The 22,830-nt window shown below is 46.7% G+C and overlaps 1 protein-coding gene across 7 annotated transcripts in view; it reads right to left on the bottom strand.

Moving 5' to 3' along the window:
- LOC116953045 (dystrophin) overlaps positions 1-22,830 on the bottom strand; it is a 662,108-nt gene that overhangs the window by 185,296 nt on the left and 453,982 nt on the right. For all 7 annotated transcript variants that reach the window (XM_032972888.2, XM_032972885.2, XM_032972886.2 and 4 more), the window contains 2 exons: positions 22,390-22,565; positions 8,236-8,383 (listed from right to left, as the gene is read on the bottom strand). In XM_032972888.2, coding sequence (XP_032828779.1) covers positions 8,236-8,383; positions 22,390-22,565 — 324 coding nt within the window. The remainder of the gene's footprint in view (positions 1-8,235; positions 8,384-22,389; positions 22,566-22,830) is intronic.

Below are 22,830 nucleotides of genomic sequence, written 5' to 3'. Positions count from 1 at the left end.
ATTTACGTCCTTGCCATAGTAACGTGGACTTTCCACACAGCACAGAGGTGGCAATAGATATACGCTCATGCCAACACTGAAAAAAGCACCAGGACACTCTGACTTTTAAATATCTGTTATAAATCTAGCGAAAGAGTCCGTGGACCAGCATACAGTGAGGGAAAAAATTATTTGATCCCATGCTGATTTTGTACGTTTGCCCACTGACAAAGAAATGATCAGTCTATAATTTTAATGGTAGGTTCATTTGAACAGTGAGAGACAGAATAACAATAACAAAAATCCAGAAAAACGCATGTTAAAAATGTTATAAATTGAGTTGCATTTTAATGAGGGAAATAAGTATTTGACCCCCTCTCAATCAGAAAGATTTCTGGCTCCCAGGTGTCTTTTATACAGGTAACGAGCTGAGATTAGGAGCACACTGTAAAAGGGAGTGCTCCTAATCTCAGCTTGTTACCTGTATAAAAAACACCTGTCCACAGAAGCAATCAATCAATCAGATTCCAAACTCTCCACCATGGTCAAAACCAAAGAGCTCTCCAAGGATGTCAGGGACAAGATTGTAGACCTACACAAGGCTGGAATGGGCTACACAACCATTGCCAAGCAGCTTGGTGAGAAGGTGACAACAGTTGGTGCGATTATTCGCAAGTGGAAGAAACACAAAAGAACTGTCAATCTCCCTCGGCCTGGGGCTCCATGCAAGATCTCACCTCGTGGAGTTGCAATGATCATGAGTACGGTGAGGAATCAGCCCAGAACTACATGGGAGGATCTTGTCAATGATCTCAAGGCAGCTGGGACCATAGTCACCAAGAAAACAATTGGTAACACACTACGCCGTGAAGGACTGAAATCCTGCAGTGCTCGCAAGGTCCCCCTGCTCAAGAAAGCACATATACATGCCCGTCTGAAGTTTGCCAATGAACATCTGAATGATTCAGAGGACAACTGGGTGAAAGTGTTGTGGTCAGATGAGACCAAAATGGAGCTCTTTTGCATCAACTCAACTCGCCGTGTTTGGAAGAGGAGGAATGCTGCCTATGACCCCAAGAACACCATCCCCACCGTCAAACATGGAGGTGGAAACATTATGCTTTGGGGGTGTTTTTCTGTTAAGGGGACAGGACAACTTCACCGCATCAAAGGGACGATGGACGGGGCCATGTACCGTCAAATCTTGGGTGAGAACCTCCTTCCCTCAGCCAGGGCATTGAAAATGGGTCGTGGATGGGTATTCCAGCATGACAATGACCCAAAACACACGGCCAAGGCAACAAAGGAGTGGCTCAAGAAGAAGCACATTAAGGTCCTGGAGTGGCCTAGCCAGTCTCCAGACCTTAATCCCATAGAAAATCTGTGGAGGGAGCTGAAGGTTCGAGTTGCCAAACGTCAGCCTCGAAGCCTTAATGACTTGGAGAAGATCTGCAAAGAGGAGTGGGACAAAATCCCTCCTGAGATGTGTGCAAACCTGGTGGCCAACTACAAGAAACGTCTGACCTATGTGATTGCCAACAAGGGTTTTGCCACCAAGTACTAAGTCATGTTTTGCATAGGGGTCAAATGCTTATTTCCCTCATTAAAATGCAAATCAATTCATAACATTTTGGACATGCTTTTTCTGGATTTTTTTGTTGTTATTCTGTCTCTCACTGTTCAAATAAACCTACTATTAAAATAATAGACTGATAATTTCTTTGTTAGTGGGCAAACGTACAAAATCAGCAGGGATCAAATACTTTGTTCCCTCACTGTACGTAATAATATATCTTCGAGCCGCAACCTCATTCTGTTGTGATGTTTAAATTATTTCACCTGCACCTTATAAATTACAGGGAGCTTTGTAGAAATGTCACCTGAACACATGGCATGCAATTACTTCGAAAGAAAATAATACATTTATACGAAAAAAAGTTGAACGAGCTTGGCATTATCTCAAGATAGCACTTCGATCATTCTTCTACCAACAGCTTCGAGGTTGGAATCCTTGGCTGGTGATGCAAGACCCAATTGTTTATAAACTTTGGAATTAATCGCTTATCTCGTCAATGACCCCCACTGCTATGGGCGATGCAACACAAAAAGAGAAACCTCAGCCGTGACCCGGAGCTCTTCAACAGTCTGCCGTGCATCCCTTGGCTCCGGGGAGACGCTGCCTGACCCCTGGACACTTACACAAAACTCCATGATGGGAAGTGACTCTCTCTCTCTCTCTCCTCTGTTGCTCCTAAAATCTGAACTGCCTTTACAATATTTCTGTCCGTATATGTATATGCAAACACACAAGTAGTATACGATCCTGTCACTCAACTCAATCCGCATTGATGTCCTAATTATTTTGTTAAAGCCCTCTTCATTCTTATGTATGTTGAACTTATTTCGCACCGTATGTAGCCAACCGTGTTAAGAACACATTTAGTGTTATTACACTGCACATGATTGTGATTATTAATAATATTAACTTAATGTTGCATAAGCCTGTCGGTGATTTCAAATTTTTGACACTATAGAAACCAAAATAGTAACATATCTATATAAATTATACCAAACCTTGAAACTTTAGAGGCCCACAACACCCACTGGCCATTGGCCTCACTGAAGAAAGAAACGTTAAGCAACTGCTTCTCTCCCTCTCCTTTATCTCAGGGCATTGCAGCAGAGCGCTTAACAAAAAAAAATAACTGCCACGGGCCAAGAATACAAAGAGGAAACTACACGTGCCAGTCACTACAAATGACCACAGCGGCTTCGGGCTAGACTTTAGTTTTAGCCGCCCGTGACATATTTTACTTTTACTGCTGCCCTACCGCCAGACCGAATAAGCCTAGGAGTAAAGGCAGTATTTGCCGCTGATTATAATCATACTCTCCACGCCGTCCCCTCTGTCGTCGCTTGACCACGCTAATGCCAGCCCCAGCTCTGGGGCATGCTAGCGAGAGAGGGAAGCGGCGGGGGGGGGGCGTGAGAGTCGTGACGTGGCGGAACGCGCGAGCGCCTGTGACAAAAAAAGCGACGCTTGCCGGGCGCGACTAACCGGGTGTTCCATCCCGCATGGTCGGCAGGCGCGAGGTTCGAGCGCGCATTGGTCACCGCCGATATTGCCACCGCGGTGGACGTTTTGCGGCATCATGCAAATGTGTAAATATTGCGAGTGTGAAAATAAAGGGGGGTTGGTGTGGGGGGGTTAAAATCATCACGCGGGAGTCAGAATGTTGTCAAAATCTAAAGGTCGCATACATTTTCCACGCTGCTTTGCAGATGGCGGCAGTCTTTACGTGAAATTTTCTGTCCTGGTACTTTACCTAAATCCACACAGTCAACCGTTTTGGCCCATTGAGTGACAGTGACAGATGGATAGAAGATTAATCACCATTACAGTATCATAGCCTGAGATACCATTAGTCCTATGTATACCTTCTGCGGCTGCTTTGTGATTTGATCACGTCGAATGCTGCTTTTTATTCTCTTTCTCGCTCACTTCTTCATCCACTGAGAAATATCAAGTGATGTCATTTTAGCATTATTCCAGGAGGGCATTAAAATTGTTGGAGAGCAATATATAGTTCTCTTTGAGAGGGGCCAAATATGCTAACCTTGTTTTTTCCAACACTTGGGTAAAAATCTGAAGCGAAAATTTCGATTTAAAGCTTTCGCGACTACAGGGATTCATCTTCTGGGTTCTTTCGGTAAAGTCACGTAGAATGGAGATAAAATAATAAAAATAATAATAACAATAAAATTCTCACGACGTTTCGGCCACAACACAAGGAAGGCTACTTGTTGAGTGGCGATACGATAAGTTATGAAGTATCTCTCTCACTTCCCAGCATTATGTGGAAATGTGCAACAAGCTCAGTTGGTCAAAATCAATACAGGAGTTCATTGATCGCAATGCAATGACAGTTGTTTTAATAACAGCTGGCTCCACTGAACGGCCTTTAGATGAAAGCCAGACAGCTTCCCAGGAGAGAAAATAACTCAGTCCCGGTAACGCCATACGACACAACCAAATGCCAATGAGCATACAAAACCCCAGTCGTGTGAACCCACAAAATGTGTCAGATGCCAGACCCCATAAATAAAGGTCATGCAATGTCACTCCTCTCCTTGTGCTTACAAAATAACCTTTGCACAATTGTGGACATAGCTGAAATCCGCATCATGTAAGAAGCGGTATTCAAGTTCGCAAATGTTACAAGAGTTGTTGGGCCCTATTATGATAGTTATATTATTTTAAAGGTGTTTATTGCAACATATCACACCTGTACAATGTATGCTGGGAAAATTAATTTCCCTGATAAACCTATGCACGACAAGTTGACTCCATCAGATTGAACAAATTCGATGGGTGAGAATTACGTTGGAGTTAAGCGTACTATCACCATACTGGTTAAGTATTAGAGTTCAAAATGTGAGGCAGCAGGGGGGTCACTCAGGGGATCAGAGCAATGAGCCCAGTGTGGCCGACATCCTGGGTTCGAATATAAGTTTGAGGTTTCAGGAACCCAAACTTAATAACCAGGTTATCATGCGTAGCAGGTTGACGGTGAAGACCGGCCACTAATGACTGCACACAAAGAAAAACATCATTAAATTGGATTTTTAAATTATTGGTTTTTTTTAGTTAGCTGAGCTTGTATTGGGCAAGGACAGCACTCACTTTGCACCCAGGCAACCGGAGAGCACAGTCTTGGATATTTCTTGAGCTATTGCTATAACAACAATGACATATATTGAAGGATGTACGATATACGTTTAAGAAGAATTTATATAAGACAAATATAAACCGTAAAATCTTATCAATGATTCTCACACTGTCTAAATTTTAGCTTTGGGAATGAAAAAAAACTATCGGCTCGACTGTCACGCAATAATCTCGCAGCGGAACGCGTGATGGAACAATAGGCCGATGAAAGGCTTTTCTGGAGAAGTCCCGCGAAAGATGTCTCAAAGACATGGTGTGCACTGCTAAGCATAATTTTCTAATCGATTATTTATCTCATGATAAGACCCCAAAATAAGTTGGAATTAAGTGGGGGGAAAAAAGATACCGATCAAATATGTAAGCATGAACTCGGTTACTACCTGATATTATCCAGCAACAATGATGTACTGATGTTAAATGACATCGAGTGAATATCTAAGCTGGGCAATTACCTCGCCAGGTGCACTGTTACACATCTATTAGTTATTGCATTGTATTGCATTGTTGCATCGTTGTTTACAATTAGTGTCTCATATTCTCAAGTATTATCGAACTTTACTCCAATATTCTGGGGATTCATTTATTTGCTTGATAATTTCAGTAAAGTAATGCAAATGGGTGTTATATTAATTGGCGTCTATTTAACATATGTTCAGCATGGAAATTTAATGAGGCTTTGTGTTACGCGATCAGCAAAAGCGCGTACCATCTTTCTCAATGTGCAATGTGTTTGCAGACAAGACATGAGGGCAAACACATGCATTGGGGGTGTAATGAAGCATTGATTGAGCAATTAAAACTGATTGTTTCGCTCGAGATACATGTATGGAATCGCGTGTGCTGCTAGAATCGATGATTTTAGATTCATGTATGCTGCTGTTGTATGGGTAGGAGTGGTGGCACAGTGGGTGAGTGAACTGCGCCGTGGAATGTGGCGACCCGAGTTCGATTCCCCGAGATAGCGGACAAAAAGTGGCGATGGATATCTGAACCAGTCCTTCGCCTCGCGCCCCCCCTCCCTTCACCAATTCACATTGAGCCACCGTGGAGAAGTGTGGTCGAACAACCCACACGGTCGACGCAACGTGGCCAGCCTTTAATCCGTCAGTGGATTTGACAGAGGGCTGAATATTAATATTGTTAAAATAACTTGCTGTTCAATTCGTTCTTGTGAACCCTGCCACCGCTAGATGCTACAATGCACCACATTGTGAAAGTTGATTCAGTTTTTACAATGTGGTCAAATGTAGTGCCTCTAGTGGCTGCAGGGGTCACGATGTTACAAAAATTAATTGATTCTTTGAATCAAATTATCAGACCTGAATCATGGCAACTCGTTGACTTGAGAACGGGGGAGGGTAGCAAATGCTTGCAGGGCAAATACTTATTCACAACAAGTCTCAATGTTAAACTCATACTTATGCTGTGGTGAGAGTTCACCAGTGTTCACACGTAATCTGATTTACAATTGCTCGTTCGTCACGCATTAATTTGTACGGCGAGGCATCGCTACTGGTGTAAAAGATACAGCCCTCTGTATTGGCTATATACCAGAAAAGGACCATCAGCAAAGGTACTGCCATGTTCCAGCCAATTAATAAACGCATAAAACCTATGGATGTGTTTTTACATCACGCACCTTCATTCAGACTCATTAATTTAGTTCCCGTTGTCAGCCGTTGTTCATCGGCCAGTCATCATTGATGATAGTAAAAAAAAATTTACCGGCAACAATCCATCGACGAATATTATAGCCACTAATTTCGTTAACAAAATATCCGCTGGATTGTATTTATGTCTTCAAAGTATGATCCCAGTTCAAACACTTTGCAAGGTGAGAGTCATACGCAGCGGAAGGCCTTAAGCCTGGGCTTTAACTTCAGTCGCACCTACTCACTGGCACTCCCAAACATCGCTTTTGACGAGCATTTAATCATCATAGGGAAACCTCATCACCTGCATAATGCTGGGTAGGGAGTACTGTGTGTGGCGCTTGCCTAGCATGGCTCACTCCTGCTCTTAGACGGCAGCTTTTAGTCAGAGGGTTTATGGGCAGGGGCAGTAAAAGTGGCCCCGTCACCCCGTCAAATATTTATGGGACACTGCGGCCTGCATGTCTTTGTTTTGCTTGTGGCAACATGAATTGTTAACGGCCTCTTAAGCAGTCAATCACCGCTGGATAAAAATGCGCCTGTAAACTTAGCACAAGTGCTGCACTGACTTATCCGCTTGTTTAATTTAGGATTTGCTGGCACCCGACCGTGCATGGCTTCCAAAGTCATTAGAAAGACACATCAACTCATAATTAACTCATTGCTACGGTTTTGTTTTTGTTTGGGTCAATGGTAAGTTTAGAGTAAAGAGTTGCTTCTTATTAACCACCACCATCATCATCATCATTAGCCATGGTCAATCCACTGCAGAATTAGGACCTCCCCCCACCAAGCCGCCCAGCACCTGCACGTGAACCACTTTCATTCTTTAGCTGCCACTTTGTTACTATTCATGACCATCGGCCATTACCGCCTTCCCCCCTTACAGCGAGACGTCCTGCCCAAGCCCACTTATTTTTCTTGCCAGGTCGGATGATGTCATTATCATATGTAGAGTCTTCATCTGTGTATGAATGTATGTATGTTGAACTTCTTTCGCAACCGTAGGTGGCCAACTGTGGCAATCGGAGGTGCGGGGGCAGGATAAGAAAATAAAAGCTAAAAACTGCTCAAAAGAAATAAGCTTTCAATCTAGATTTGAATTTGCATAGCTCCAGTGGTTTCCTAATATCGGAAGGAAGAGCGTTCCAGACGGCCAAAAGCAGCGCATCTGAAAGCGTGCGGTGACCGTCTTTGTTCGATGGCTTCTGCTTCTTGACGAGATCAGCAAGGTATTGTAGTTCATTTGTGGCAAGCACTTTGAGTGTCATGTGTGTTCCTCTTTCTGTCTCCCAATGTAATTCCTAGCATGAATCTCTACATGCTTTTAGACACCGTACATTTATAAATATTTACAAAAGGTCCCTTGAATTGGAGATTCAAAGAGAATGAAGCTTTTAAAATGCAATTTTTTCACGTAGATTTCTTTTTTTTGTTAGAAAGAAACATTTACCGTTTTAATTATTTTTCACCATCATCTGTGCCAAGAGCACCATTCATAAGTAAAGCCCCAGAACCAAGTGTGCGTTGACGAGAGCACGCGCATTTAGAACACTGACATGTAACGTGGCAAGGAGACAGGCGGGGGCGGGGCATGGGGGGGCATGGGGGGGGCAAGGAGGGGGCGCAGGGGGGTTAACGTCCAATTTTTTTTCACTTGGAAATTTCACTTCCAATAAGAAATTCAAACGGCACAAAAATCTATCAACGTCACTGTCGCACGACAAAGCCAATGACCTCTTACAGATTTGTAAATTAATAAATTTACATATCTGTACATTGAAACACTGTGTATTCTATGATATATGGGTCAGCGCGTTGGGGTCTCAACAATTTATATTTTAGCAGAGCGTGAAATGAGAGTGTGTGTGGTACCTTGACCTTATCCAGGGTTTCCTGGATTTGGATCTCGTTGTCTGGGTCCGGCTGAATACCCACAATTCTCTGGGCTTCGTCCAGCCAGCGGGAGAGGCTTTCAATCCTCTCACGCAGAGACGCTTGCAGAGATGTCCCCTCCTCAAACCTGCACCCAGCAGACAGGCGTGCCACGAATGCATTAAGAGATTAACACGAAGAATGAAGGGGGGGGGGGGAAGACACAGGCAGAAAAATACCCTCCACATGCATACAGTGTACATATTAACAATAAAAGGTAAGGGCGCAGCCCTACAATTCTCAGTCACACCTTTCTACGTGCCATGCGAAGGAACGAATTAATGTGGGAGGTCGACAAGAGTGGCGTTTCAGATTTGATGGCGGTCTGTCATTGTAGCAAAGGTAAAGGTGCAGGCCTGTAATCCATTGTTCACGCCACTACTGCCTGAATGGTCTCCACGAAATGCAGCTCTAGAGATGCCCCCTCAAGAGGGTATGTTGGCCCTACTCTTCCATGCTGGCCAAGGCATCTTCGAAGAGGTGGGAGTACCCGCACTTTTACCACACTGCCCGTGAAACCTGCCGATCGCCTAACCATGCCGAACACATTTACGCTGCCGATGGGGACAGAGGCGGGAGCATTTAACAAACTTGCACCGTTATTTCACCTGCCGCCACCGTCGGTAGATCTAATTGAACCGGCGAATTCTCGATCGCAAGCCAAGCGCGCTGCTAAACCGTGGCACCATGGCAGGATCCCGCGCGTTAAAATGCGCACACGCATAACCGCAGGTGAAACCGCGTGCATCGTATGCACAGGCAGCATGATTGTTCAACTCCACGTCCTCGTCAGGTAGCGTCACTTATAAGAGCGTCGCCTCCATCGTAGGAGAGCAATGAAAACTTTGTGTTGCTCCCCGCGAGCTCTCTCACCGAGACACTTAATCCTTCTACAAGCCACTACATGTTGCTAATTATTCAAGCTAATCTCACAACAGACCAATAATAAGCTCTCTGAAGATCGGCGCTACACACACAACACTAAGCGCATGTGCTTTGCGTAAAATTAAGGCTGCTGTACCGGCAATTGCGCAGCGGTGGGATGGCAATGCAACGGAAAGCCTCTTGTATCCATCTCACTTGAGCAACGCGAAAACAGCTCGGTGGCAAACTGCGATAACGACGCTGCGTTCTCTCACGGCGAAAGAAATGCTCACGACGTCTTGGGGGTCCTTATTTATTTTTGCCGACCACGTGAAAGCGTGGGTAAAATCTGGGGCGGAGCTGTAATCTGTAAGCATGGCCGCCGCGGACGAGACCGCACAAAAGGCCCGCGGCACGAAAACCCCGTTTATATTTCCGCGCTGGCAGGATCGAGCGGCGATCCGGAACAAACCTCCCCAGCCGCGGCGAGTGAGATTATGTTATTACCGCGCGACATTTACCAGCGCTATCATTTCTCTTGCTACTGTCACATCCATTCACAAGCGTTCGCTCGGAGCTAAACACAGCGGCCAAGCGCCACACTTTCTCGGCGCATCCCGCGGGCATCTTGCGACGTCCGCAACGTGTCGTCGCCCAACGCATTCCGCCGTACGTGTGCCGCCTCGCTAAATTTCAAAACAATTAAGTTATTTTGGTGAGTATTTATATTTCGTCAATGATGCTTCGGTGTCGTGCAATATATATCAGAATCTTTATTTGTCCTGGAGAAATCTGATGAGCTATGAAGCTCTTTTTTCAAAGATGTCCAGTAGGTATGGGTGCATTTCCAAAAACACTGCTTACCTGTATCAGCATTGTGATTATTGTCATACGAAATATATATTGTGTAACACGAAACATATTGATAAAATTGTTTGGAATAATTGCACCTCCAATGCGATTGTTTACGTTTTGTTACAAACACCACATATCTAGATTTTTTTTTAATAGCATTGCAAATGTGAAAAAAGTTAACAAAAGTAAGATTATGATAAGCGTTGAGCAGAGCCACCAATATTTATATTCCATATACATAATACAGAAGATTTCTGACAGTGTTAAATGTGTCCATCAGTTACACAAAAAGTGCATCATCTTCTTCTTCTTCTTCAAAGTTTTGCTTTTTCAAAGCCCTCACCGATATGCGACTTAAGTTGGAAGTATTGAACGAGTACAACAACAAAAACAACAACAGCGTTCAAGTGGTGAAATGAAGCTCAACAAATATAAAGCAACCCAATTGCTTACCTTGCTTTCACTCACTTTGACCCAGAAACATGGAACAATTGTGCACCCATTGTTCCGCAATGATTGTTTGTTACGGGAAGAACATTTTCCAGCCCACAACATTTCAGTTTGTACAACAGACATTTCTCATGACCCGCAGTAACGATCGAGGCGCAAGCTCTGCAATTCCGTGCTCGACCTCCATGAGAGGAGGCTCCGGAGAGACCCTCTTAAGGGCACATTGACCTACTCTTCCACACTGGCCAAACATCTTGAAAGAGGAGGGAGTACCCAAATTGTATCCCACCACAGGCGACCTGCTAATCAACCAACTGTGGTTTTGACCATTTACACTGCTGAGTGGGCATAGACGGGTGGATTGGAGAAGTCTGCTCTGTGTTTCAACTGCCACAAGGAAGATCGAATCAGTGACCCCTGGATTGCAAGTCCAGCGAGCTAAGCATTACACCACGGCAGGAACCTCATTCTCAGCACTTCCTCGCAAAAATAAGTCCATAAATCGCAGGTTAAGTAAACGCTGCCTTTGAAGCGGTCGACAGACAGAATGCGCCCACAAGAGACAAGGCGGGCTTTAATCACGGTGAGCAGTCACGCAGGGGCGATTCCGCAATATGATGTGGGTAATTCCACAAGTTTGCCTGCCATGTTTTGCACGCATTCACCCACCCTGGCAGACACCGTGAAGGGAACCCGCGACTTCTCGTCCCAGCAGCAGACAAGCACAAGTCGACGGTGTGTGTCTGTTTGACATCATTTCCAGGAGTGCTTGCCAGTGACTTTGAGCCGGGCTTCATTTGGCTGATCCCTCATCTCTAGAGCCAAAAGCCAATGAGCACTGGGCCAACTTGGATCAATTTACGTTTTTTGTATTATTAATGCCAGATTTATTACTCGCCAACCCCCCCAAGTTAACTCCTGGATTGAGATCTGTAAATGTGCACGGTATTTATTTCATGACATTTCTGAAGGCTTAATTCCCCCCCCCCGCCCCCCTTTGCTCTCGTACCTGCGCCTTGCTGCTTCACATTACCGTGTGACATTTGACTTCATTATAATATTTTAGGCCCCAGCGACTGGTGTTTTGAACTGTGTCAAAATTAATTACGGCAGCCGGGATGCTGCAACGGCTCACTCGCAACGTGACGGGCTTGAGACGCCTCGGGCAGTTGGGTCGCTTAAAGAATAAACCGGCCCTCGTAGTTCAACGCCACAATGGCTGCGGATAACAAACACCAACAAATAAAAAAATAAGGTAAAAGGCGCAGGCCCTGCAATTACTTGCTCACGCCGCTGCTTGCAGAAGAGCGTACACTTCAGATAAAATCCCGAAAACGCTACGAAGTGGTATAATTGGTTTAACTCTTCAGTACTGGCCGGCCAACTTGAGAGAGGTGTGAGCACGCACAGTTTATCCCACCGCTTGTGATTTGCCGATCGACTACACTGGTGGTGCACCCACTTACACTGCTGGGTGGACAGACGCGGGGGGGGTTAAGTTTAAGAAGCTTGCTTCACCTGCTGTTTCAACTGCCACGCCGGGAAATCAAATCACGCTGGCGACCTCTTGCGTTGCAAGCCCGGTCAGCTAACCATTGCACCATGGAGGAAACCGGCGGCAAAAAAAAAACAATTCCACAATTCCAACGTATTTTCCAAAAACAAGATTGAACCTCATCTGTTACCACCATCTAAATGTAATTTCTTTTGCGCACGGATTAATCTGCTGGCGGCTCAATCCAAGCTGGGGCAGGCTACTCTTAGTTAATGGGCAAAAAGAAGTATAATCAAGGTTATGATGACGGAATCGCAAAAGACGCTGCTCAGCAGGGGAGTGGCAGGTTTGGGATGCAATGATCAAGGAGGGTAATATGTGTATATATCGCCGTGTCACAATGTGATGTGAACAGTACAGTCGACTTTTGGGACTTCACAGAACGCGCTGGAGCGGATCCAATGTTGGAGAGTGATTCAAGGTACGGAGGAGGGAAGAATAAAAAAAATAATAGGCAACGAATATACGATCGGCAGCGCACTGCAGAAAACCTATATTCCGAGTGACAAATGAACAGCAACATCATCGCAATGCAAGTTTACTCATCAATGGCCCGCAACGAGACAAAGAAGTGTAATGAGGAACGTGTGATTTATGGTGCACAGCCTTTTGCTTAAGAAACGGCCAAGTTGATATTGCTATTAATCTCCTGCAATGCACCACGGTGACAGCTGACCTCCGTTTGAACGACATAGCAAAACGGCGTCCATTAAGTGACCCGGGTTAAATGTATTCATCTGATAATCTTTACCTCATCAAACAGTGTCTCTGCCTGTCAGTGGGGATTGTTCACATGATGTACAATAAGCAGCGGGCAGCTTGACACGCAAGAGAGAACAGCTGTGCGCGCATAACGACATGTCCACCCAACGGTTAGCGTCTACAAATTGCATTCATAAAGGCGAGTGCTACGGGGCAAGGCGCTACGCTGATGAATAGACGTTAACGGTATTTTTAAATTGAACGCGTGCATTAAACGTAATCTACTGCGCGCTTCCCCGGACGCGGACGCGGACCGGGCACGCGCAAGCGCAATCAACGCATTACACAGGACAACAACTGAAGTCGCACAATGACATCTGTCGCCGCAGTTGTAGGGAGGCGTGCAATATGAAGCACTTACTGTGGCCGACTAAGCAAGCGAGCCTTTTGGCAAACGCTACCTCCGTACATTTAATTTCAAAGTGACAACGTGCGGCTCTCGCTCGGTTTGATATCCTGCGCGCAATAAATAAATTAATTGCTACGCGTAAGTCGGCAGAGGTATATAAAATATATATAAGCTGACATGTGTGGGAGCACCTCTGCCGTGCACTTGTGTGTGTGTGTGCGGGGAGCGGTATTGCAACTGTTAGCGCTACGCTGCACTACGAACCCAGCAACTTGAGTTCAATTGCGGCTCATGGCCAACAGCAGTGACGATTATCTGAATCGGTCCTGGGCCTCCCCTCGGTCGACTCACTGGCTGATGAGTACCTGGTGTGGTGTGTAGTAAATATCACCACTGGGGAGACAAAGGCGGCCGGGCGTGGTGCTGACCACCCACCCCCTCGTGTGCCGTGCCGGCCTTCGTGGGTGCTGCTCGCTGACAGAATCTTGCCCCGAAGGTCTGTTGAAAGGCTATACGGGAGATCTTTGTCTTTGTGTAAAAAAAAAGAAGCTCATGCATTTCTGTTTCTGAATTCTGCATGGAATCAGCAACGGTGGAGGTGAGTTTTAAGTGACCTGCGAGAGGGCTGCAGGGATCGGGAGAAAGAAATGGAAAATGTGGATATGGCTGGGGGGGAGGCTTGTGAGCAGTGTTGAGTTCCAGAAGCATGAGTGGGAGCAGGTGAGGAGGTGTTGGGGGGGGGGGAAGGATGTTGTTGGGTGTGGGGGTGAAAATACGGTTGCGGGGGGGGGTGAAAAATATGTGAAAAAGGAAATTGAAAATGCGTGGGAAGCAGAGAGTATCTGCAAGCAAGAGGAGCTTGTAACGCGGCAGTAAATACAGGACGACATCTGCACGCTGACAGATAGAGAGGATTTGGTCATTTAATATACAATGGTATACTAAAACCCAGACCAGCACGTTGTCTGTGGCACGCACTCCACTGTACTCATGCACCGTGGAATTACACGCGTCATTAAGCTGTCCCTCGCTTGTGAATTGTGACGGCGCTCTTACACAAACGGTTCCTGACACTTTTATGAGCTGAGGCTGCGACTAACATCTCCCCCAAAAAATGCAATAAATGAAGAAATAAAAGGATTCTTTTTTTTTGTTAGCCGGCTAGGTGTCTATGTAATAGAGCTTTAACAGCGCCATCACACCCTATGAAACGCACGCACACGTAACCCCTAAAAACAACGAGCAAAAAAACACCTCACTGGTATATTTATCCATAGCACAAATTTAAGATGAAGTATGATGTCAGGACAAGCATTGTGGACACAGAAACGCTTCAAGTCTCCACTTTTGCATAGCAAAGCGACCTAAGCCATTGCTTCATTGCCGATTGAATTTATCCAGGTCAGTGACCCGGATCGCTATGCAATTTGTCTGGGTCGGCGACCCCGGGTTGGTGACCAAGATACATACTTCCCACCCGGCACACCACATCCAGTATGCATCTCGCTATAGCTGTGTGGCTGCTGGTCACGCACCTACTCCAGTCTGCCAGCGGATCCGGTAAATATTCAGTGTGAAATTAAGCCCTGGGGATTAAGTGTCTCGAGAAAGCCGCAATATGAAAGTGTCGTAGAACGCCAGTGATTATGATCATCACAATTAACCCTTCTTAAAACCCACAAATTGCCAAAAAAATATGCTGAATCAAAAGCAATTATAAGAAGTATATAACTATTATTTTTGCCCAAATAATTTCAATGTAAAAATGGAGCAGACGCACAAAAGGCACGTACGCGATACACGTGGAAAAATCGTGTTGAATCAAAATGCATTTACCAGTGCATTCAAGAAACAACATCATGCTCAGTTGCTAGATCAGACTGCCAATTTTGGTATTTTTTATTACAGCAGTGGAAATAGTTTGTGAGCTAAGATGACTCAATTGCTGTTTCTTCTTTCTAACAATCAGCTGCTAGGATCAGCCACAGAATTCCAACGCACCACTCATCAAAGAAAGCCTCGCGCACATCACCCAACCCACATTTTGTCTGCTCACAAACAACCTCGAGCACAAACATTTTGTCACAATGTGTACAGCAGACTCAAAAACACTCGCATGTTAAGTGCTGGATATTCTTACGTAACCGGGAAAGACCATATATTTTAATCGGCGGTAGACATGTGTGTGGTTACTTTTCGGTATATCATATAATCATAACGAATTAAATTTGCAGGGCGAATTTCATCCGTAGATCCCAATTGCAAACTCTACCCCGGTGGCCTAGTGGAATTCACGTACTGGGGAGACAGCGGTGGCCAGCACACCAACGCCTGATGCACCGTTCCAGCCTTAATAGGTGCTCGCTAACAGCACTTGCTCCATCGCAACGGAAATTAAGCAGAGCCATTCTGAGTAACAACGCCATTATTTCTCGCAGTGGGAGGAGGGACGGCGTTCAAACGGCTCACTTACGTCTCTTAATCTCAAGTTACATCTCTCAGACTGACAGCTAACGACCATGAATGAGTGTAGTCTAACCTCCGTCACCACAGCCTGATGCTCACAAAGGGCCCGTGAAATACTGGAAGCGCGGCCAAATAATGCACAGGCAAATAGACAATTCTTCACAAATGTATAATATATTAATCCATTATATTATTCAGGACGTATATATATGCTGCTTATGATACTCCTGAGTGAAAAAGTTATTTTTTTTTAGAGGGAGGCCAGTCAGCTATGTTGTCCACTACGATCAGCCCCTACACATTTTGCAGATGCCAACCAGGCTACAAAGCACCATCTCACTCTCCTGTCACGACCCTTCTTTGCCCCTCGGTATGATCGGCTTGCACTTCTGCACCAGCGGATGGTGGACTCTCTACTCTTATCTCATGGCCACGAACGGAGATGAGCACTGCCACTGTGCTTATTTGAACAAAGATTAACTTTGACCTGCCTTCTCCATCACTACCAATGTAGTAGTCCCCCCCCCACCCTGCAGTGTTTACCATCATCAACCACGGTCAACGCACTGCCGGATGAATGCCTCGCAAGCTGCCGTCACCTCCTGCAATGCAGCAATGCACCGATCCACTCAGTACCTGCACACGGCTTCCTCCATGACACATTGACCCCGTCATTATTCCAGACCATCGACCACCACACCTCGTTTTAGCAATGCATTCTGCCCGGGCCCACTTGCATTTATGAACAGTTGGAATGATGACATTAACCCGCACTTGTTTCTCCCATCAACGTGTTCTTCTGTCTCTCTTGTCTCTCAATCTAATTCGAGGCATGCAGTCTCTCCACGCTTCTTGGCGCATTCTTCTGGTATTTTTTCCGATTCTTTTTTTGGTTGTTCGTGACCATGTCAAAATAAATAACCGTCCGAGGAAAAAAATATATAGAATTATATATAAATGGCTTAAATGAATCATTAGATAGGCGGAAGGTCCTCCCCCCCCCCCCCCCGCCGAGGTGTGCTGCCTTCCCACCACCAACACACCCATGGCGATACGCCAGAGTCAGTTTAGCCGTACGGACGGACAGAGTCGCACCGTCGTTGCGGCGTGCCTTCTCATTCCATTCCATGCAGCCTCCTCCCCCGTGCCGCGAGGGCACGTGGAGCCACGATTGCGGCAGAGATTTGCGGGGCAATCTTTGAGCTGCGGCTCTAGATAATCGGCCCTTACCAGGGCTCTGCATACATGTTAAATGACTCAATTCCTGCACCGGGTAATGAAATACTTTATTTTTCGGTGACAAAATGCTTTATTTACTCGCGCCTTTTTATCGGGACAACTAAAATGTGGACGGTGCGCTCACCGGGATTGTATATACTGCGCGAGTAATTCAACCTTTAAAACTACTACGTAAACACGCACACACACACAGGAGGTGTGGGGGAGAAGTGGCAGCACTGGTCTACGCACTGCCCCACGACGCACTGCGCCATGAACTTGGTGACCCGAGTTCGATTCCAAGCCCCGGCTAACATCATGGTAAGTGATAGCTGAACTGTCCTGCCTCTTACACCGATAGGCCAGTATGGTGAAGCAAGGGGAAACTAATAATAATATTATGCGCTTTGTTTAATTTCATCCATTGAAAAATAATCGCAAATACCGCTAATAAACGTCACCATTTTTTGTTTACTTAAACGTGACATTACCGTATATATTTGTCCATACTCTATGTAAATGTGACAACCATCATTATCCGTATGTTACCGTACAGGCAGGTGTTCAGGCAGAGGAACATCTCACAAGGGGGCATCTTGCCACAGGTAACGTTCGCGAAAGAACAAAATGGTCATTCCATCATTGTAGATCTACAATTGGGGCCCAAAAGTTTGAAAGCGAATGTCTAACTCTTCAAATGCAATGGGACTGTTTACCTAAATTGACAAATGTGTTCTAACTCCAGTGTTCGCTCTTGCAGCGTACCGAATGTAGTGGATGATAAACTATATATAAGCAGACTATACACCTACTTGCCATATATGTCCCTCTGCATAAGATATATTTAAAAATGTTTTATTAATTATATGAATGAGGACCCCTATATAACAAGGAGTGGGGGTCCTTTGCCACTAACATCTGGCAGTTCACCATCATTGGTTCATGCAGGGCTGACTCTGCTGACTTTTTGGTCCAATATTTGCTTGTGATGAGGCAAAATTGCTGAAGTTATCCACTCCCGGAAGGCTCTGCAACTGATGGGATGTCTAATGATTACTTCATTTTTTTACGTGGAGGGGCAGATATGAGGCACATAGCTTGCTTATGTATGTTGTTACTTATATTCTCCAAAATTAGGCTGTTGAATAAGCCGTGTAGTTGCTGAGATGTTTTGAAACCTTGACACAAGATCAACGCACACTGATCGCTAGGGAACACAAGCCTCCTCCTTCTCCTCCGTCGGTACTGTGCGTTTTCCTACTTAATTTCCACAAGCCTAACCCTGGCACGTAGGGCTTGCATTTAACATGCCCGGCCGTGATGCTAACACGGCTGAGGAAAGCAGCACAAGGTCTTTTTTTCCCACCCCACTCACTCACCCTAAAATAAACACAAATCTCTGCACCACAAATATCGCGACAGAATAAACCTGCGAGCGATCCACAGCCATGGTCACGTGGTGACCGTGGTCACGTGGTGACCGTGGTCCCGTGGTGACCGTGGTCCCGTGGTGACCGTGGTCCCGTGGTGACCGTGGTCCCGTGGTGACCGTGGTCCCGTGGTGACCGTGGTCCCGTGGTGACCGTGGTCACGTGGTGACCGTGGTCCCGTGGTGACCGTGGTCCCATGGTCACGTGGTGACCGTGGTCCAGTGGTGACCGTGGTCCCGTGGTGACCGTGGTCCCGTGGTGACCATGGTCCCATGGTCCCGTGGTGACCATGGTCCCATGGTCCCGTGGTGACCATGGTCCCATGGTCCCGTGGTGACCATGGTCCCATGGTCCCGTGGTGACCATGGTCCCATGGTCACGTGGTGACCGTGGTCCCGTGGTGACCGTGGTCCCGTGGTGACCGTGGTCACGTGGTGACCGTGGTCACGTGGTGGCCGTGGTCACGTGGTGACCGTGGTCACGTGGTGACCGTGGTCCCGTGGTGACCGTGGTCCCGTGGTGACCGTGGTCCCGTGGTGACCGTGGTCCCGTGGTGACCGTGGTCCCGTGGTGACCGTGGTCCCGTGGTGACCGTGGTCCCGTGGTGACCGTGGTCCCGTGGTGACCGTGGTCCCGTGGTGACCGTGGTCCCGTGGTGACCGTGGTCCCGTGGTGACCGTGGTCCCGTGGTGACCATGGCTGTAGAGCAGCAGCAGCAGCTGCGATACAGCCACACTTTGGATCGTGGGGATGTCCTACTTAACTAAATGCTTCCCGTTCGTTATTGGTTGTTATTACAGATGCACAGTGACCCATTGTGTTTTAATGCTGGTAGATCTCTATGGGAGTTAAAATGAACTTACTTTAGCCGACAGAACTCTATCCAGGTGGTGGACATACAGACTTTGCTGCCGTGTATTTAACGGTTCTGTAGTCAGCAAAATCGGCAGGTCACCTTGTTGCAGGAAGAACAAAAAAAAAACGCGGGCTCAAAAATATCACAATTTTTTGTCCAACATTTCGCGGGCATCTCTTAGCCGTATCTTAACTTGTCGTCGGCGTCTCCGGACACCCGCGACACCTGCGGTGGTTGTGCCCCAGCTGCGAGACCCCGCGCTCGCGGAGTCAAGCAGGCACTTGTGGCGATACGCGCGTCAGCAGGCTGTGACACGCATGTGCTCTGCCCCCCCCCCCAGGGCCCCACCACCGCCCCCCCCCCCGCCCCCGAGGGGCGACACTTTCCGTGACCTCGCCGCATGATGCCCCCGGGTGCACAGCCACGAGATTTTCTTGCAATGGGGGGGGGGGGAGAAAAATAATTGGACCCCTTGAGTTCGGTGCGAGCCTTGCGGTCGCTTCCGCCGCAGCGTGCGCCACGCGTGCCGTGGAGGGGGAGGCTCGCGGAAGCTGGCGGAAGCTGGCAGAACGGGGCCACAGAGGGCTCCCGAGCAAAAACGCGGCAGCGCCACGCGGCGCCACGCGGCATTGTTGACGGGTCTAAATCTGCGTGGCAGGGTCGAGCCCAAACGACCGTGGCGCCTCCCACCGCCGTCAAAGCGCTCTCCCCGTATTTGCTGCCCGCATTCAAACTCGTCCCCCTGCCAGCCTAAGCCAAACACACCCACCTGACTCGAGACAAATGGACCGCAATTCATCACCGGAAACGATGGTCTGCCACATACGGAGGGTCCCAAAGTCTGACGAGCCACGTTTGTCGGGCGTGTACTTTTCGCGCGACGATAAGGTGCTCGTTAGTGGGCGCTCATGTGTGTAATCCAATGGCGCGAATGGCCTCCGTGTAAGGCATACGATAGGCTGACCTGTGCTGATGACCTTCTGACGAACTCCTCTGCCGCGGAACTATGGGCTAACATACTGCTTGCCCTCAACAAATGCAGAGCGGAGCCCACTGGTTGTCAATAAAAGCAAAGGGCGACTCTTGGTTCGCCCTTGGCGTATATCTGCATCAGTTGCGTTCGATGACAACGATTATTCAGCACGTTATTCCCCAACGTCATTCCCCGACAGTGAATTCCTTTGCCACTGCGAGCACGATCACCTCCCTGATAGGCATCTCAAGAATGTGGCAGCTTATCAGCGCTTATCAGCGCAATATTCCTAACTCCCTCATACGCCACACCGATGTGAAAATGGTCCACAGTGCTGTGCTCGGCGTAGCAAATGTACAATGGGGAAAACTGGTACGTTCATGTGTGTGTGCGTGTGTGCGACATAACATAAACGCAATCTTCTGAAACGTTCTGTAAATTATCAGACCGTCCCATCCTAAACGACTGCTAGAATTAAACACTCACTGCTAAGCTGGGTGGGATTTCTTTCAGCCGAAATTTAACCAAAAGATTAATTTAGATGATTATAATAATCACAATGATGCGCTTGCGTGAATCCGTGCGTTCGCATTGCCTACGAGAGAGCGCGAGCACGCACGGGGTTTTATTTCATCTGCTAAAACAATGCTTTGTTAAAACAAAAAAAAAGAGCATTGCTTTTTTTGCAGCGCGACCGTTAAATTTAAGGATGATGAATGTGACTTGCCACGAAAACATTTGGCTTAAGGAATTGAGTCATTTAGGAGCTCTAATTGAGTAAAACATCTGGCACAGAAACGGCCCGGGGTTTTGTCCTGAGCTGAAGCGCTACTCACGCCCCTGGTGAGTGCACAACCGCTCCTTGAATAAAAGTGTAGCCTCATAATAGAAATGCGCTTTGTTAGGGGAAAGGAAAGTGCAAAATCACGTGGTGGGGAAAAACCGCAAGAACAAATAGAGCATTAATGCGGCCCTGATGAAAGCCACCTACATGAGAGATTCACTAGTTTCTATATTTGCATGTTAATTCAGTCATAATTCTTGGCAGTGTAGAGAAACTATAAATATATTCATGAAAATCTATCAGGAAATTAAAGTGACAGAAACATGAAAATAAAACTACAATGCGGGCAACCTTTCCACAGAGTGTTAATGAAGTCCATTCATCCTCAATCTTGCCTACAATATTTTTTTAGAGCAACATATTCACTTATTTTATTTTCCCTTTTTAAGACTACTGTCCTCTTATGAGAGGCCCTGAAAGCGGACAACATTTAACAAAGGCACTGTATAGTGGCAATGCAGAACAGGATTTGTGTACTAATTAAACCAGTCATGTGAAAAGCGAATGTATACAAATGTGCACTCATGGAAAAAAGCTAATTAAAATGCTTGTTTGTGCCAATTACTAGACTATTGTGTACACCATCAGAGGTAAGGGATGTATTGCTATGATGAAAGTGCCTAAAATTGAAATTTTATCGGATGCATGTGCGCTGCATTATAGCGCAGTGGTTAGAGAACTTCGGTGAGTAGCCAGCGCACCAGAGTTTGATTCCCAGCCATGGCGAAAATAAGTGGTGATTATCCAGAATTCTGTAGGCCTCACTCGACCTAAAAATTATAACCTGGTGCTGTGGGTAAGCATAAGGCAGCTGGGCAATGCTACTGACCACACCACACCCCTCGTGAGCCATGCTGGCCTTCACAGGCGGTCGCCAACAGTTCTTGCCCCATCAGCCCTGTGTAGGTTACATATACATGTTGAGCTTCTTTCGCACCGTACGTAGCCAACCGTGCTACTCGGAGGTGCGGGGGAAGGACAACAAACTAAACATGAAAAGCAGTTCTAAAGAAATTCGTTTTAAATCTAAATTTAAAAGTGCATAGATCTAAATATTTTCTGATTTCGGAAGGAAGAGCATTCCAGACAGCTGCAGAAATGCATCCAAAAGCGCAGGATAGCGAACCAAAAGCTGCTGCTGCAAGGATGACCAGAGTTTTCGTAAGGGTTTATGCTCCTTAACGAGATCAACACGGTATTGTGGTTCATTTGTGGCAAGCACTGAGTGTAATTTCACATAAACGCACAGCCACGTATAGAAATCCACGTGTGTGTGCGTGCTATATAGGAGAGCCAGTGCGTTATTTTTGTTGTTGTTTTACGTGTCCATTACGAACGAAAGCGCGCGCGCAATAAATAAAGCGGTACCCGCCGCGATATCTACAGGGGACGGCGTCGCTCATCGAGGAGTCGATAAATCAGAGATGCGACCCGTCTTGCGGGAAGCTCCGACCGCCGGGACGTTCTCGTACCGTTCGAGGCAGCGAGGGACCGCTGAGCAGATTTCCTGCCAGCGGCGCTGAACCTCAGCGAGGCGCTCGCGAAGAACACACGCGTCCGCCGGGGAGCACTGCCTTCTTATCTCCTCGCCCGCTGAGCCAAGGGCTACCACTGCTGGCCACTGCTGCTCTATCTGCTCCTCCAGGTTCTGCAGAAAGAAGAGAGAAAAAAAGGAGACACGGACATCGGCTGTTAATGAAGCACGCTGCACAGTGTTGATGCGAACCCACAGGGGGTGGCCTAAGCGCGTTTTATTTATTAATATATTGAATGCACCCCCGATCATTTTTTCATGAATCTGGGCCCACAAACCCACCTCCCCATCCCAACCTTGAGTTACTTGGGGTCCGCGAGATTTTGCCTGGTTTTAAACTATTTTTGGGAGTGCCAAATTTTGTATTCATAAAATCCTC

The sequence above is a fragment of the Petromyzon marinus genome, chromosome 49 (assembly GCF_048934315.1).
Source record: "Petromyzon marinus isolate PM22_M1 ecotype Great Lakes invasive population chromosome 49, UKy_Petmar_22M1.pri1.0, whole genome shotgun sequence".
In the NCBI taxonomy this organism is placed as follows: domain Eukaryota; kingdom Metazoa; phylum Chordata; class Hyperoartia; order Petromyzontiformes; family Petromyzontidae; genus Petromyzon; species Petromyzon marinus.
Note: the sequence above shows the minus strand (reverse complement) of the source record. Positions and strands in the feature narration are given on the sequence as shown.